The 13,603-nt window shown below is 31.9% G+C and overlaps 2 protein-coding genes and 1 long non-coding RNA gene across 3 annotated transcripts; all 3 read right to left on the bottom strand.

Moving 5' to 3' along the window:
• Positions 1 to 2,089: 2,089 nt before the first annotated feature.
• On the bottom strand, positions 2,090 to 4,510 carry LOC123923891. The gene is made up of 5 exons (XM_045976645.1): positions 4,484 to 4,510; positions 4,255 to 4,355; positions 3,859 to 3,913; positions 3,029 to 3,085; positions 2,090 to 2,575 (listed from the first exon to the last, which is right to left on the bottom strand). The coding sequence occupies exons 2-5, from the start codon at positions 4,315 to 4,317 to the stop codon at positions 2,400 to 2,402; spliced, it is 351 nt and encodes a 116-aa protein (XP_045832601.1). The 5' UTR covers positions 4,318 to 4,355; positions 4,484 to 4,510; the 3' UTR covers positions 2,090 to 2,399.
• Positions 4,511 to 4,561: 51 nt separating this feature from the next.
• LOC123923901 lies at positions 4,562 to 6,466 on the bottom strand. Its single transcript, XR_006814509.1, has 6 exons — positions 6,012 to 6,466; positions 5,773 to 5,796; positions 5,239 to 5,663; positions 5,042 to 5,124; positions 4,919 to 4,962; positions 4,562 to 4,806 (listed from the first exon to the last, which is right to left on the bottom strand). It is a non-coding gene; the product is annotated as an uncharacterized LOC123923901 (long non-coding RNA).
• Positions 6,467 to 9,078: 2,612 nt separating this feature from the next.
• Positions 9,079 to 10,770, bottom strand: LOC123889117. The gene has a single exon (XM_045938341.1). It carries the CDS (start codon positions 10,768 to 10,770, stop codon positions 9,079 to 9,081), a length of 1,692 nt encoding a protein of 563 aa, XP_045794297.1.
• Between the last annotated feature and the right edge of the window lie 2,833 nt (positions 10,771 to 13,603).

The following is a 13,603-nucleotide window of genomic DNA, read 5'->3' as shown; positions in this document are numbered from 1 at the left end:
ATGCATTGTTGAAAATATTTATGTGTAATAAATCAGGAAATCTTCAACATGAGATCCCAATTATTTTATGATAAATATATTGACTAATAAGACTTAATAGACAAGTAAATAGAATATACAATATTTTTTAATAATTATTATCTATAATTTGTTTAGCAACTATAATAATGAAAATACACATTTTCTTATTAAAAAAAGGCACAATTTTTGTTCTTTGAGGTAGCGCTGTTAAAATGGACTAACTCGTTCGGCTTGCTCGTCAAACCCGAATATGTAGAGTTTGAACCCTAAAATATTAGTCCGATTTTTTTTTATGGCTTTTAGCCCGATCCGAAAATTCAGTTTAAAATACGGGCTAGCCCACGGGGGACACGGGTAGCCCGTTATCCGTATAAGGCAAAATAAATCCCCAAAAAGTTAAAATAAAAACTAAACTAATTACCCTACAATGACATATGATTGTTTTTGATTATTAAAATATAATATCTAATTGTTTCATAATTCTTGATGGAACTTCACAATTTCTAGTACTACGCTACTTCCCAACCAACTACATGGAAGTTATGGACTACAATGTCTTCAAACAGTAAGTGTAGCTATTTGAGTATTTTTAATCCAACTCACAAATGCTAAGAAGTCCAACCCACATATTTGACTTTGTTATTCCTCATCATTCTTCACAAATTTAGCTTTTCCCATCAAGAAAGGGGAAATGCTACTATAGGCACAAATATAAATGTCATGGTGTTAGAGACACTCACAAAAAAAAATGAAAATGAATTAAAATAATATGATTGATGTGACTATATTATTTTTCATTTAATGTGTTGATTTTTTGTGTGTGTGCCTAAATACATTTTATTTAGGTTTGTGCCTATATATATATTATGTGGGTACGTGGGTATGTGGTGGGATATAAAATAAATTGATATACATACCCGCACTCATACCCGCTCATTTTTATGGGTAATTACTCATACCAATGCATGTATCCAAATGTGGGTTTTACTCTACTCGTTGCGAGTATTTTTTCCGGGTGCCCACTGTGGATGGGTCAAATTTTCATCCTTATTGACTAATCATATTTAAGAGACACGTAGTAAAGAAAATACACAATATTTTTTAATAATTATTGACTATAATTTGTTTTGCAACTATAATAAAGAAAATACACAATTTCTTATTAAAAAAATACACAATTTTTGTTTTTTGATGTAGAGCTGTTAAAATGGACTAACTTGTTTGTCTGTCTTGCCAAACCCGAATATATATAGAGTTTGAACCTTAAAATATTAGCCCGATTCTTTTTTATGGCTTTTAGCCCGATCATAAAATTCAGTTTAAAATACGGGCTAGCCCATATGGGACACATGTAGCCCGTTATTCGTATAAAGCAAAATAAAAAAAAAAAATTAAGTTTGTGAATATAAGATAATTTTTTTCCCTATAATTTCTTTTTTTTTTCTTTTCAAGAAGTTGATCTGAGAAGTAAAATTTTCGTTGCAAATATATTGGTTATTTGAATTTTAAATGTTTTCCCTTTTGTAATCACAACATAAACCTAATCGGTCTCTTAAAATATGATGTCATATAGAAAGTGCAACAGTACAATAGTATACAATGTCATATTCGGAAAAAAGATGCATGCACCATCATATACTGTGTAGAAGCTTTAACCAAAAAGGCCACTCTAGTTACCAAAGAAAATGGGAAGAGCTAATTTTCTTTAAAATAGTTTAGAGAAGATCTATACATTGGGTGATATTTTTCACTATTGGGTTTAGTCCAGACTTCTAATTCCCGAATAAAAAGCAAACTTTGATCAATGAAAAGGCAAAAATATTTCTGAATATGCCTACATTGAGAACCAAACAGCATTTAGTCCACAAACTTGCCACCTACTCCTGTTTCGACGTCTTTAGAGTCCGTTCGACATCTCCTTCTCGACTCCTATATGCATAACCAAGGGATCTTTTGTCCATTAGATTATCAATACCATTAGAGTCAGATAGTTCCTGATAAAAAGTAAAATAATTGACTTAATAGATTTTAAGAAGCAAACACCCTCCAATACATCTTTGGACAAATATGAAGAAAAAGAATCTTAACAATTTTACTGGACACAGTGTCTTAATTGTCATTTTGCATCAATATTATTAGAACAAGAGGAACTTCATCTGAAAGTTTCAAATTTCAAGTTTGAATAAGTTCCCAATACTAAACCTAATCCATTGATTAAAGTACTAATATATCCAACAATGGATAGTGTTATGTTACTACCATAAAGAATTCATCTAATGCTTCACCACAATCATCACTTTACGTGTCTTGTCATCATAACATTTTTTTCATTTATCATTAGTTCAACCTAAACCTACAGCAGCAGAAGATGAATCAATTTACAGAAGCCTGGAAATACGAGCATCAACAACTGGACTTATGTTTGCTTCTGTATTTCCTAGAAAATCATCCAGAGACATCCTGCTGTTTTTCCATAAGGACTCGGACAACTTCTTCATCTTTTCTCCTTCACTCCGTCTATTTTCTTGGACATTGAGTACTTCAGCTAATCCACCTATAATATTGAGCAACTAATTAATATAAATATATAGGACTCGTCAGGATTAAGTTACCAGCATGCACAGAATGAGCCTTAAAATTGAACGCCTCATAAATATAATCACTTTCATGGACAATGTTATACACAGAGCGATGAATTTAAAATTTTCCATTCATCATGCAGCATCAAAATATGAACTGATTAAGCCACCAGGATTTCAATTTAAATGAAAGTACCTATAGTAAGCAATTTCGACTTAAGCATTTCTCCTATACCACATACAATAAGCAATATATTGATCTGTAGTGGCTATAATTGTTACCATTTGATGAACACATTCATGAAAGAGAAGTTATACTTATTTAAGAAATCACCATTTAATTCGTATATTCATTGTGACATGCATAATTATCACCCGTCGATAACACATTCATCATAAATTATAAAGGATCAAAGAATTCATCATACCGCTTGCAAGAGCCACTATATCATTTCTCTTAACCGATGGTGCAGCAGCATCAGTACCTACACAAAGAAAGTTAGGTTTCAATCCTGAATGAAATAAATGGTAGAGAAAAAGTTGAGATAGCTCCCATTGTAGAAAAAATGGAAAGCTCATCTTAGGTGGTGTGGACATGTGTGAAGAAGACCCATAATAGTTAGAGATGCTACAAAAATGGTCGAGTAGTTTGAGACAGAGAAATCATAAAAACTATAGGTCTAACTAACAAGAGAGATCTATAGGCCTAACTAACAAGAGAGATCCAGAACCAAACGAAAACCTATTGATTAGTTTATGCTTTATGCTTTATGCAAATAAATGCTCTCAAGAATAAAGGTTTCCCAAAATTAAAGATATTCATAACTAACAATCTGGTCTAGAAAGACAGAACAATGAGTGAGTGTGTAGTAGAGCAAGAATAGAGGGTTAACGAAAAAGACAAGCAAGTTTCAAAAGAGGAGTATGATCGATGTGAGTAACGAAGGAACTAAGAAGTATGTGTAGTTGAGAACAGTTTCAAATTGTCTGACACCAAATGCCAGGGAATGGCGAAAATGTCAAAATTAGAGTTGAAAAGTCACAAAAGCGGCAAAAATGGACATGGTTGTGGCCATGAATTACAACAGTACAGTATAAATAACATTCTGCTATCTGAAATCTATAAGCGGCCACGGCCAGCAGCCATAATGCACTGCTGCTATAGAATACAATTGATAACCCTGATTCATTGTGTACATATCTCATAAATATAGATAATACATGGACAAAAGGGAACGAAGCGGCATAACAATATTACCTTCAGATTCAGCTGCTGGAAACTTCAAAATTTTTGCAACTTTATTGTAGAGACCCTGTCAATGATTTTCATGGTACAATTACTAATTGATTTGCAAGAAAAACACTATATAGGAGGTGCATCAAAAGAAGCATGGCAATGCTAAAAAGTTCAGGTGAGACATGCTAAGTATTACAGAAAGAAGTAAACCCTTGTAACCCCAGAGCCAAAGCTACCCAGAGAAGAGACACGACCCTTTGTTCCCAAACCATAACAACTTATTACTAATCAGTAATCCTTAGATATTTTTTTTGAAAAAAAATCATAAAACAAAATGGGGCTTTCACTATCGCTGCATGTTATTAACAAATTCTATTAGTTAAAAACTCAAGTAGTCAACATTCAAAGAGTTCTAACCTCTTGAACCACAAGCGAACTTGATTTCTCCTCAATTGCTTTACGCCTATACATAAGAGCCATACCTGTTAAGATAACACCGACCTTGGGATGTGTTTCACCTTCAACAAATACAAAACCACAAGATATTAGGAACAATACGCCATGACCAGGCTCAATTATAATGCAGTATGAATTTTTTAAATTGAGATAAGGTAACAGTAACAGGTCAAAAGAATAAACAAGTCACCATAGATAAACTCTGCCTTGGCTAATGCCTTTTTATTAGTGATATATAGAGTATGATGACGTGAAAAGTTTAAAAAGCAACACATGGTAAGGAAAACCATAAAAAGAAAAATTAAGCCTACCTCAAATGTGATCCAAGTTGTCCTAAACCACACATGGCCTGCATCATTAAACCCTCCATGTTCAGGTTACCACCTCCTAAGTATACATTGCCACTCTTTTCAAGTTCACTGGCTCCTTCTAAAACATGCTGATAAATCTCTTTAGCCACTGTGTAGTTCTGCCTTGTTTGTTGGAGCTCCGCATATGATAGAGCAGCATTGCCTACATACATTACAAAACTTCAATCCAGGGTCGAATAATGACTGATTCAGTAATAAGTACCACAGAAAGAAAGATACCCTCACACTTCTACAAAAAAAAAAAAAAAATATACCTTCACATAGCTTGTTGCGTAGAGATTCGTCAAAGTAAATTCAGCTGAAACAAAGCATAATAAACACTCATCATGAAGCAACAATAAATTGATAACAAATAAACCATTAGAATTTAGCACTACCTGAGTTAATATCTCCCTTGATGAATATGAAGAAATAATAACCTCAGTTGATTAGTGTGTGCAATATTCTTTAAAGTTGCCTACTATTTTGGTTGATTTTAGCCCAAATGGTGACAAATAAATAAAACATTCAAGGGTCAAAAACTTGATTTTTTATAAACAAATTCAGAAAGTAAATTATCAGTTTATCCACTCACATACACAATCGGCTGTCGCCGGAAGGAAGAGACTCGTCGTTGCCACAACCGTTCATCGGAGGCAAAAGCACAACTCGATTGTCACTGAAAAAAATAAAAAAAGAAACACAAACCAACCAACACAAAATAGAAAGGCTACAGAAAGAACAAATTCGAATCAACTGCACAAACAAGTCATGCAAAAGATGTATGAAAGTAAATAAATATTCCACAAATATGAATACTATGAACAAAATGAAAACATGATTAAGAAACATACTGTTAACTGCAGTCTGAAAATTAAGAAAACAGGGTTGACAAATTCTAAAGCATGGTAAGAATGCTTTGATCACATGATAAAAACAATCAAAACAGCAACCTTAAAAGAGAATGGTTGTTAAGCAAAACTCACCTTGTATGCACAAATAGGTCGGACATAAACTCCTCTGCAAAAACAGGGCGAACATGAAGAAATATGAGAGTAATGAACACACAATAAAACTGTAAAAATTAGAAATAAAATAAATATGAAGAACAAATCAGGTCATAACAAACCGATGAAACAAATCTGGCAAGAACCTGTAGAATGAAACAGGGGAAAAACAATCAATATTCAATTGGGATTTAGATTAATGAAGAAATTAAACCTACCAGCCATTTGAGAGAATACAAAAACGAAAAAGAACAACCACCACAAAAGAGAGAGCGAGACGGAATGAAGGAGAAAGAAATCAAAACCGATACATATGGGCAAAACAAATTGGAAACGAGACAAATCAAGCACAAAAGCAAACCTTCTGCCAAATCCCTTTCAGCCTGCATCCGTCACAAAATGGAAAGTATTCCGACAAATACCTTTCCGCTGAATCCAGACGAACGTAAAACAAGCAAGTGGGCGAAAAGCTTACCCAAACCCATCCATGTAGCAAATTGAACGCGAAAGAAGACAAAGGAAATTGAAAAGGAGATCAAAAAGGAAATCGAAAAGGCATTAAATGTATCAAAACAAAACAGGAAAAGGAATGAGAAACGCAACAGAACAAAGAAGAAAAAGGGAATCGACAGAACAAAGAAGGAAAAGGGAATTAGTAGCGCAACAGAACAAAGAAGAAAAAGGGAATCGGCAGAACAAAGAAGAAAAAGGGAATTGACATGGCACGCGATTTGGAATGGTGAACAGGAGCAGAAAACCCAAATTTGCCGATCTACAGTGCCGCTTTGAGCGTATCGGACTGTAAGTATTATTGATTTTTTAGTTAGATTCTAAAGCTGTGGTTGACAACTTCAATTTACTACATGTGGATGATTCATAATTTGAGTCAATTATTCATGTTTGTAGATATCCAAGCTAAAGTGTTGAATTTTCTAAAAGACAAGTTAATTGGTTCAATTTGGTTGCTCATATTTTAAATGAAGGTGGTCATTGGGGTAACGGTGGAATTTCACATAATTTTGTAGACTAAAATAAATTAATAGAAGTATTGATATAATGAACTATTTACAATAGAATCAAAATTATTTAAATGGTTAACAATATAAACGAGTTCTAATAATATCATTTTTTAAGAGTCAAATTTGTGACATGTTCAATGTTTTTATTTTTTAAACAGGCCGATATATATATATATATATATATATATATATATATATATATAAACCGAATCAAATAATCTTTTCAGCACAAGATGTTCAATGTTAAAATTATAGATTGTCATTCAGATAAAGTAAAATTTGTTAGAATATGTTTGTATTTCAAGGTGGGCTTTGGTTCACCTCGATTTCCACTAAAGGTTTGATTGGTTTGAGGGTTTTAAAGAGGAGGGGAAGTGATATTTTAAATTGAGTTTGTTTGGTTCTATTTTATTAGAAGGGAGGGAATATATAACAATTTTTATTTCCTCCAAATTGGAGGGATTTGAAGGGAAGAGAAGTGAGTCTCGTGAGCTTAGCTTAGTTGATAAGAACATCGCATATATTATTCACGAGTCAGGGTTCGAATCCTGAACATTATACTTATTCATTTTGAGATGAAACGTATAGCCACTAGACTACTAGAAAAAGAAGAAAAAAGAAAAAAGGGCGAGGGAGAAGGAAAGTTAAAACATTACTTTTTATATTGACAAAATTACCCTCAATTTTTTGTTAAAATATTAAATTATCCTTATTGGAATATTTTAAATTTAATATATTTTTTTGCTCATTAGTCATTACTCTTGCTTACTACTTGCTGCACATCCAGGCCCGGTTTTGGGCCAGGGCAAGCAGGACCCGAGCCCAAGGCTGTTAGTCCAGTGACTCCAAACGACACAAGAGAGGGGGTGAATTGTGTACTAAAAAAATGATTAAAAATAAGAACTTAAAATATTTTAACCAAATAAAATAACTTGTAGCGAGAAATAAAAGAGATGAAAGGGTAAGAAGAAAAACACAAAGAAATTATCCTGGTTCGGCCAAAAACAAAGGGCCTACTCCAGTCCCCAAGGAAAGCACCTTGAGATTTCACTAAACCAAGCTTTTATAACAGGATAAGCTAATAACCTTTACAATCGAGAACTCTCAACACAAACAATGGGATATCACCTCCCTTAATGCAAGAGCCTTTAAACCAAGAGATATCACCTCTCTTGAAAACCTTGGGATCACACCCAATACAAGTGGAATAAATTGAGTTACAAGATATTACACCATATGTGTAGATAAAACAAATTGAAGTACAAGTATTACAAGTAAACTATGTAGTATAAAAAAGCTCTCAAGTAGCAAGTGTAAAAATAATGAGAGTGATGAGTATTATTTGAAATAGTATTTTGATGCAAAATTTCGGTTGCCTTAGAGCCGATGCAAGACACCTATTTATAGTGAAAAAAAAGGGAATGATCAGCAATTTAATGTAAATGGCCGTTGGACAATTTAATCCAAGAATTAGCCATTTGAAAATGATTAGGCTAGTAGCCGTTAAAAATTATTACGCCATATATACAATTACCTAATTTGCTGATCATAATAATCAATTAGCATTAAAAGGGAAAACATTGAAACAAAAGATTGGCTAATTGATTATTTGCATAAATGTTTGTGTAGCAAGGAAATTAAATCATGATCACGTTTAGTAACAAGCTAACAATTTTCAAAAACATTTTATGCAAAAAATACTTTTATGCAAAATCATATTTAAATAAAATGATTGTGAGTGTGTGATATATTTTCAAGAGGGCTTTTTCAACTACTCACATAAGGGTCCTAAAAATATATTGATTACAACTCAACAAGTTTATAACCAAGTCTTGAAAGCTTGATCCTCTTTTCCGCTTTTTGCATCATTGTCATTCTTAGACTTCTTTTTGTCAATCATCAAAACCACAATGTTCCTGTCAAGGCATATATTCACATTCTCCCCCTTTTTGATGATGACAAACATCTCATGGTGGGATTTGCTCAATGAAGGGGTTACGATAAAATAAATCAATAATAATAAAGTATATGTCAGAGATAAGCGCAGATTATTCTCCCCCTTTCTATATGCAAACATTTACAAACTTCTCCCCCTGAAACATGCAAATCACATAACTCTCCCCCTTTTGGCATTATCAAAAAGCGGGAAAAAAAATAATCATGGCAAGACATATATTCAGGAAAAATAAATCATAAAAAATAGTAAAGTGAAAAGAGTAAACCAGTTTTGCTTCTCTTGAATTTGCAATTTCTTTTTCGAGAACTTTCAATAACATCGCCTTGCGATACATAGCCACTTTTTGGTGATGATAAGGACAACTCATTTTTCTCCGATGTTATGTGCTTTGAATAGCCATTAAAAATATAATATTTGAGTTCTTGGGCTCCAAGCACACCTACAACACAAAATCAATTTTTGGCTTTTGGTACCCAAATCATTTTGGGTCCTTTAGAGTTAGCTTTAGGCAAAGTGCCATTTGAGATTCCTTCCCACCTATTATTTAAATATTGGTTCTTTCTCAAATTACAAATCGATGAAGTATGACCATTTTTGTTGCAATAGAAACATTTAACAAAAGGTCTACAAGAAGTCTTGTTTGAGCTAAAATTTCTTCTTTTAAAAGGTAAAGTGTGTCTTTTTGGTTGATAACCCAAACCGACTTTATTATAACTTGCCTTTTGATTGCCCAAAATGATGTCTAGTTTGTCTCTACCCATTGTGAATTTTGCAAGAACATTATTCAAATCTTCAACTTTATCTTTCAATATATTGCATTCATTACATTCAATATTTTCTTTGTTGTTTTCACAAGGGGTGTAAGTAGAGACTTTACTTACAAAAGCTTGTTTCTCTTTAAGAATATCTATTTCCTTATTTAAAACTTCAATTTTTGATTCAAGAGTGGAAATAGTTTTCTTAGAAGTAGAAACAATTTTTTTAAATTTACTAGACTCTTTGTTTAATTCTTCACAAATAAAAAACAACTCATCATAAGTAAAGTTGGGCTCAGATTCAAATGAATTTACCTCTTCTTCTTGATTAACCATGAGACATAGATTTGCTTCCTCATTATCTGATTCGTCGGATGAATCCATGTCATTGTCGTCCCTTGAAATGTAAGCCCTTCTCCCTTTAGATTCTATTTGTGGTCTTCTATCAAATTTCTCATGTTTCTTTTGATACAGCAGACACTCAGATTTTATATGACCTTTCTTACCACACTTATAGCATGTTGGATTGAAAGAGGTTCCTTCGTCACTTTTCTTTTGAGAATTTCGAAATTGTTTTGGTTTAGCTTGGTGTCGCATGAACTTTTTGAAATTTTGAAACATTAAAGCCATGTCCACGTCATCTTCATCAGAACTGTCACCACCTTCAAAGTCACTATTTTTGGTAGTTGCAGCTAAAGCATGCCCTTTCTTTTTCTTTTCTCCTTCTTCATTTTCTATGAGTCGATTTAGTTGCATCTCGTGTTCCTGCAGTTTTCCAAAAAGAGTAGCCAAGTCCATAGATGCTAAATCTCTAGATTCTGAAATGGCAGTCACTTTGGGTTGCCAACTCCGATTTAGACATCCAAGAACTTTGTTAATTAAATCCTCATTATTGAAAGTTTTTCCAAGTGCTCGGAGATGATTAACTATGTGGATGAATCGTGTTTGCATATCTTTTATATTTTCTTCCGATTTCATCATAAATAGTTCATAGTCACGAGTTAATGTGTTCATTCTTGCCCTCTTGACCTCGGGAGTTCCCTCATGGGTCACTTGAAGGGTGTCCCACATTTCCTTGGCGGTACTACAATTTGAAACTCGGTAAAACTCATCCATGCTTAAAGCAATACTTATGATTGTTTTAGCCTTCAAATTGTATTGTACCTTTTCTTTTTCCTTTTTGGTCCAAAGATTTCTTGGTTTATTCACCACTACATTATTAACTAAACGAGTGGGAATAAAAGGACCATTTTCCACGGCATCCCATATATCAAGGTCTATACCTTGAAGAAAAATTTTCATTTTTTCTTTCCAATAACCATACCATTCACCATTGAAGGGTGGTGGTCTATTTATGGAAATTTCCCCATAAAAATTGTTTGAAGTCATCTTGGCTCTTGAGACGATTAGTCTTTAAACAAGAGTCCAAGCTCTGATGCCACTTGTTAGTCCAGTGACTCCAAACGACACAAGAGAGGGGGTGAATTGTGTACTAAAAAAATGATTAAAAATAAGAACTTAAAATATTTTAACCAAATAAAATAACTTGTAGCGAGAAATAAAAGAGATGAAAGGGTAAGAAGAAAAACACAAAGAAATTATCCTGGTTCGGCCAAAAACAAAGGGCCTACTCCAGTCCCCAAGGAAAGCACCTTGAGATTTCACTAAACCAAGCTTTTATAACAGGATAAGCTAATAACCTTTACAATCGAGAACTCTCAACACAAACAATGGGATATCACCTCCCTTAATGCAAGAGCCTTTAAACCAAGAGATATCACCTCTCTTGAAAACCTTGGGATCACACCCAATACAAGTGGAATAAATTGAGTTACAAGATATTACACCATATGTGTAGATAAAACAAATTGAAGTACAAGTATTACAAGTAAACTATGTAGTATAAAAAAGCTCTCAAGTAGCAAGTGTAAAAATAATGAGAGTGATGAGTATTATTTGAAATAGTATTTTGATGCAAAATTTCGGTTGCCTTAGAGCCGATGCAAGACACCTATTTATAGTGAAAAAAAAGGGAATGATCAGCAATTTAATGTAAATGGCCGTTGGACAATTTAATCCAAGAATTAGCCATTTGAAAATGATTAGGCTAGTAGCCGTTAAAAATTATTACGCCATATATACAATTACCTAATTTGCTGATCATAATAATCAATTAGCATTAAAAGGGAAAACATTGAAACAAAAGATTGGCTAATTGATTATTTGCATAAATGTTTGTGTAGCAAGGAAATTAAATCATGATCACGTTTAGTAACAAGCTAACAATTTTCAAAAACATTTTATGCAAAAAATACTTTTATGCAAAATCATATTTAAATAAAATGATTGTGAGTGTGTGATATATTTTCAAGAGGGCTTTTTCAACTACTCACATAAGGGTCCTAAAAATATATTGATTACAACTCAACAAGTTTATAACCAAGTCTTGAAAGCTTGATCCTCTTTTCCGCTTTTTGCATCATTGTCATTCTTAGACTTCTTTTTGTCAATCATCAAAACCACAATGTTCCTGTCAAGGCATATATTCACAAAGGCATCTAAAAAACTAGGGCCACAATTTTTTTTGCCCATCATGTTAAGGTTAATTGATTAAGTATTTGTGCTGAGAGTTTATTTACATGAATTGATGGTGGTTTAGTTGGTTAGCGTGCGACTTTGTTGTATTTTTTGAATCAGCTTGGAGTGGGTTCAATTCCTAGCTGTGGCATTTTTTTTTGTTTTATTTAAATAGATCAAGTTTCAACAAATGACAATCAATACCATACCATAAAAATTATAAATCAAACTAATTCAAAAATTATTTCTTTTTACTAAATGATGATTTTTTTCTATAAATAAAATCACTTTATAACTCATAAATAACTTTACTATATAAAAAAAAAAACAAATTTTGTTATTTCTTTGAAAATAAAGAATTAATTTATAAAATTAAATTGTAATATTTATGAAAAAACACCATCATTTTTTTTAGATCATCAAAACACTATCAATTTTGTTATTTATTTTATTTGTTGTGTAAATGATAATTTTATTTATTAATTATCTCTTAATCTTTTATTTATCATTTCAATTTTAATGTTGCTGGAATATGACATATAAATAACTATTTTTTATGTTGTTAACATTATTTACAATTTTCCGTCAAAAAAAAAACATTATTTACAATTTAAATAAACGATGTTATTTTTATAAAAAAAAATTGTATTTTTTATTAGGAGTCCATTTTTATTATTGCTCTTGACCTCCAAAATCTCGGAGCGGGCCCTGTGCACATCTATATATTGTGTTGTTCTCTATTCTTCTGCAATGTTGCTGCTTGTAAGAACATCAATTTTTCATTACATGCCTCTTTTTTTCTTGCTGGAACATCAAGATGCCTCTTTTATTCTTGTTGGAACATCCATGCCTTGTTACTACGTCTCTTACTTTTTTCATATGATAATTCATTTCTTTTTTTCTTGCACACATTTTTTTTTCCTTTCTTTTCCTTGTTCAATTGTAGTATTAATCTTTTTGTTTCAAAAAAAAATTGTAGTATTAACCTTTTGGTTTTTTCTAATTTATCCTTTGTTAATTTGAGAGTATTTAACCATCACACAATGAAAATAGACAAAATTACACTGCAGGTCCTTTATCTTATTTTTTTGTAACACTTTGGTCTTTATCTTTTTTTTGTAACAATTAGTCATTTATCTTTTATTTGTAATATTTTGGTCCTTTATTTTTTTATTTGTAACACTTTGATCCTTATCTTATTTATTTATAAAATATAAAGGACCTAAATATTACAAATAAAAAATAATAAAAGACCATAGTGTTACAAATAAAAGATAAAGGACCAAAGTGTTAATTACAAAAAAATATAAAGGATCAAAGTGTTACAAAAAATAAGATAAAAGACCTACAACGTAATTTGCCATGAAAATAAAAGTTGGTTACAAGTTAGTTAGTTGTGGGTACCACATATAAATTTACTTATTTGTTTAACTCTCATTGGTTGTTGGGCAATGCATCACCTTTTTTTTTGTATTAATTAATTAATTTGTTGTATTATAATTAAGTTATTTATTTAGTTGTAAGATTTTAAGGGTAAATTAGTTTTAAAACACTTCATTTCCATCGTAAAAAAAAAAAAAAAAACTTCATTTCCTTGTGAACGTCATGTAGGGTTTTTTTTTTTCTTCAAAATTTCTCATTTTTA

The sequence above is a fragment of the Trifolium pratense genome, linkage group LG1 (genome assembly GCF_020283565.1).
Source record: "Trifolium pratense cultivar HEN17-A07 linkage group LG1, ARS_RC_1.1, whole genome shotgun sequence".
In the NCBI taxonomy this organism is placed as follows: Eukaryota; Viridiplantae; Streptophyta; class Magnoliopsida; order Fabales; family Fabaceae; genus Trifolium; species Trifolium pratense.
This window is presented reverse-complemented; position numbering and strand designations above follow the sequence as displayed.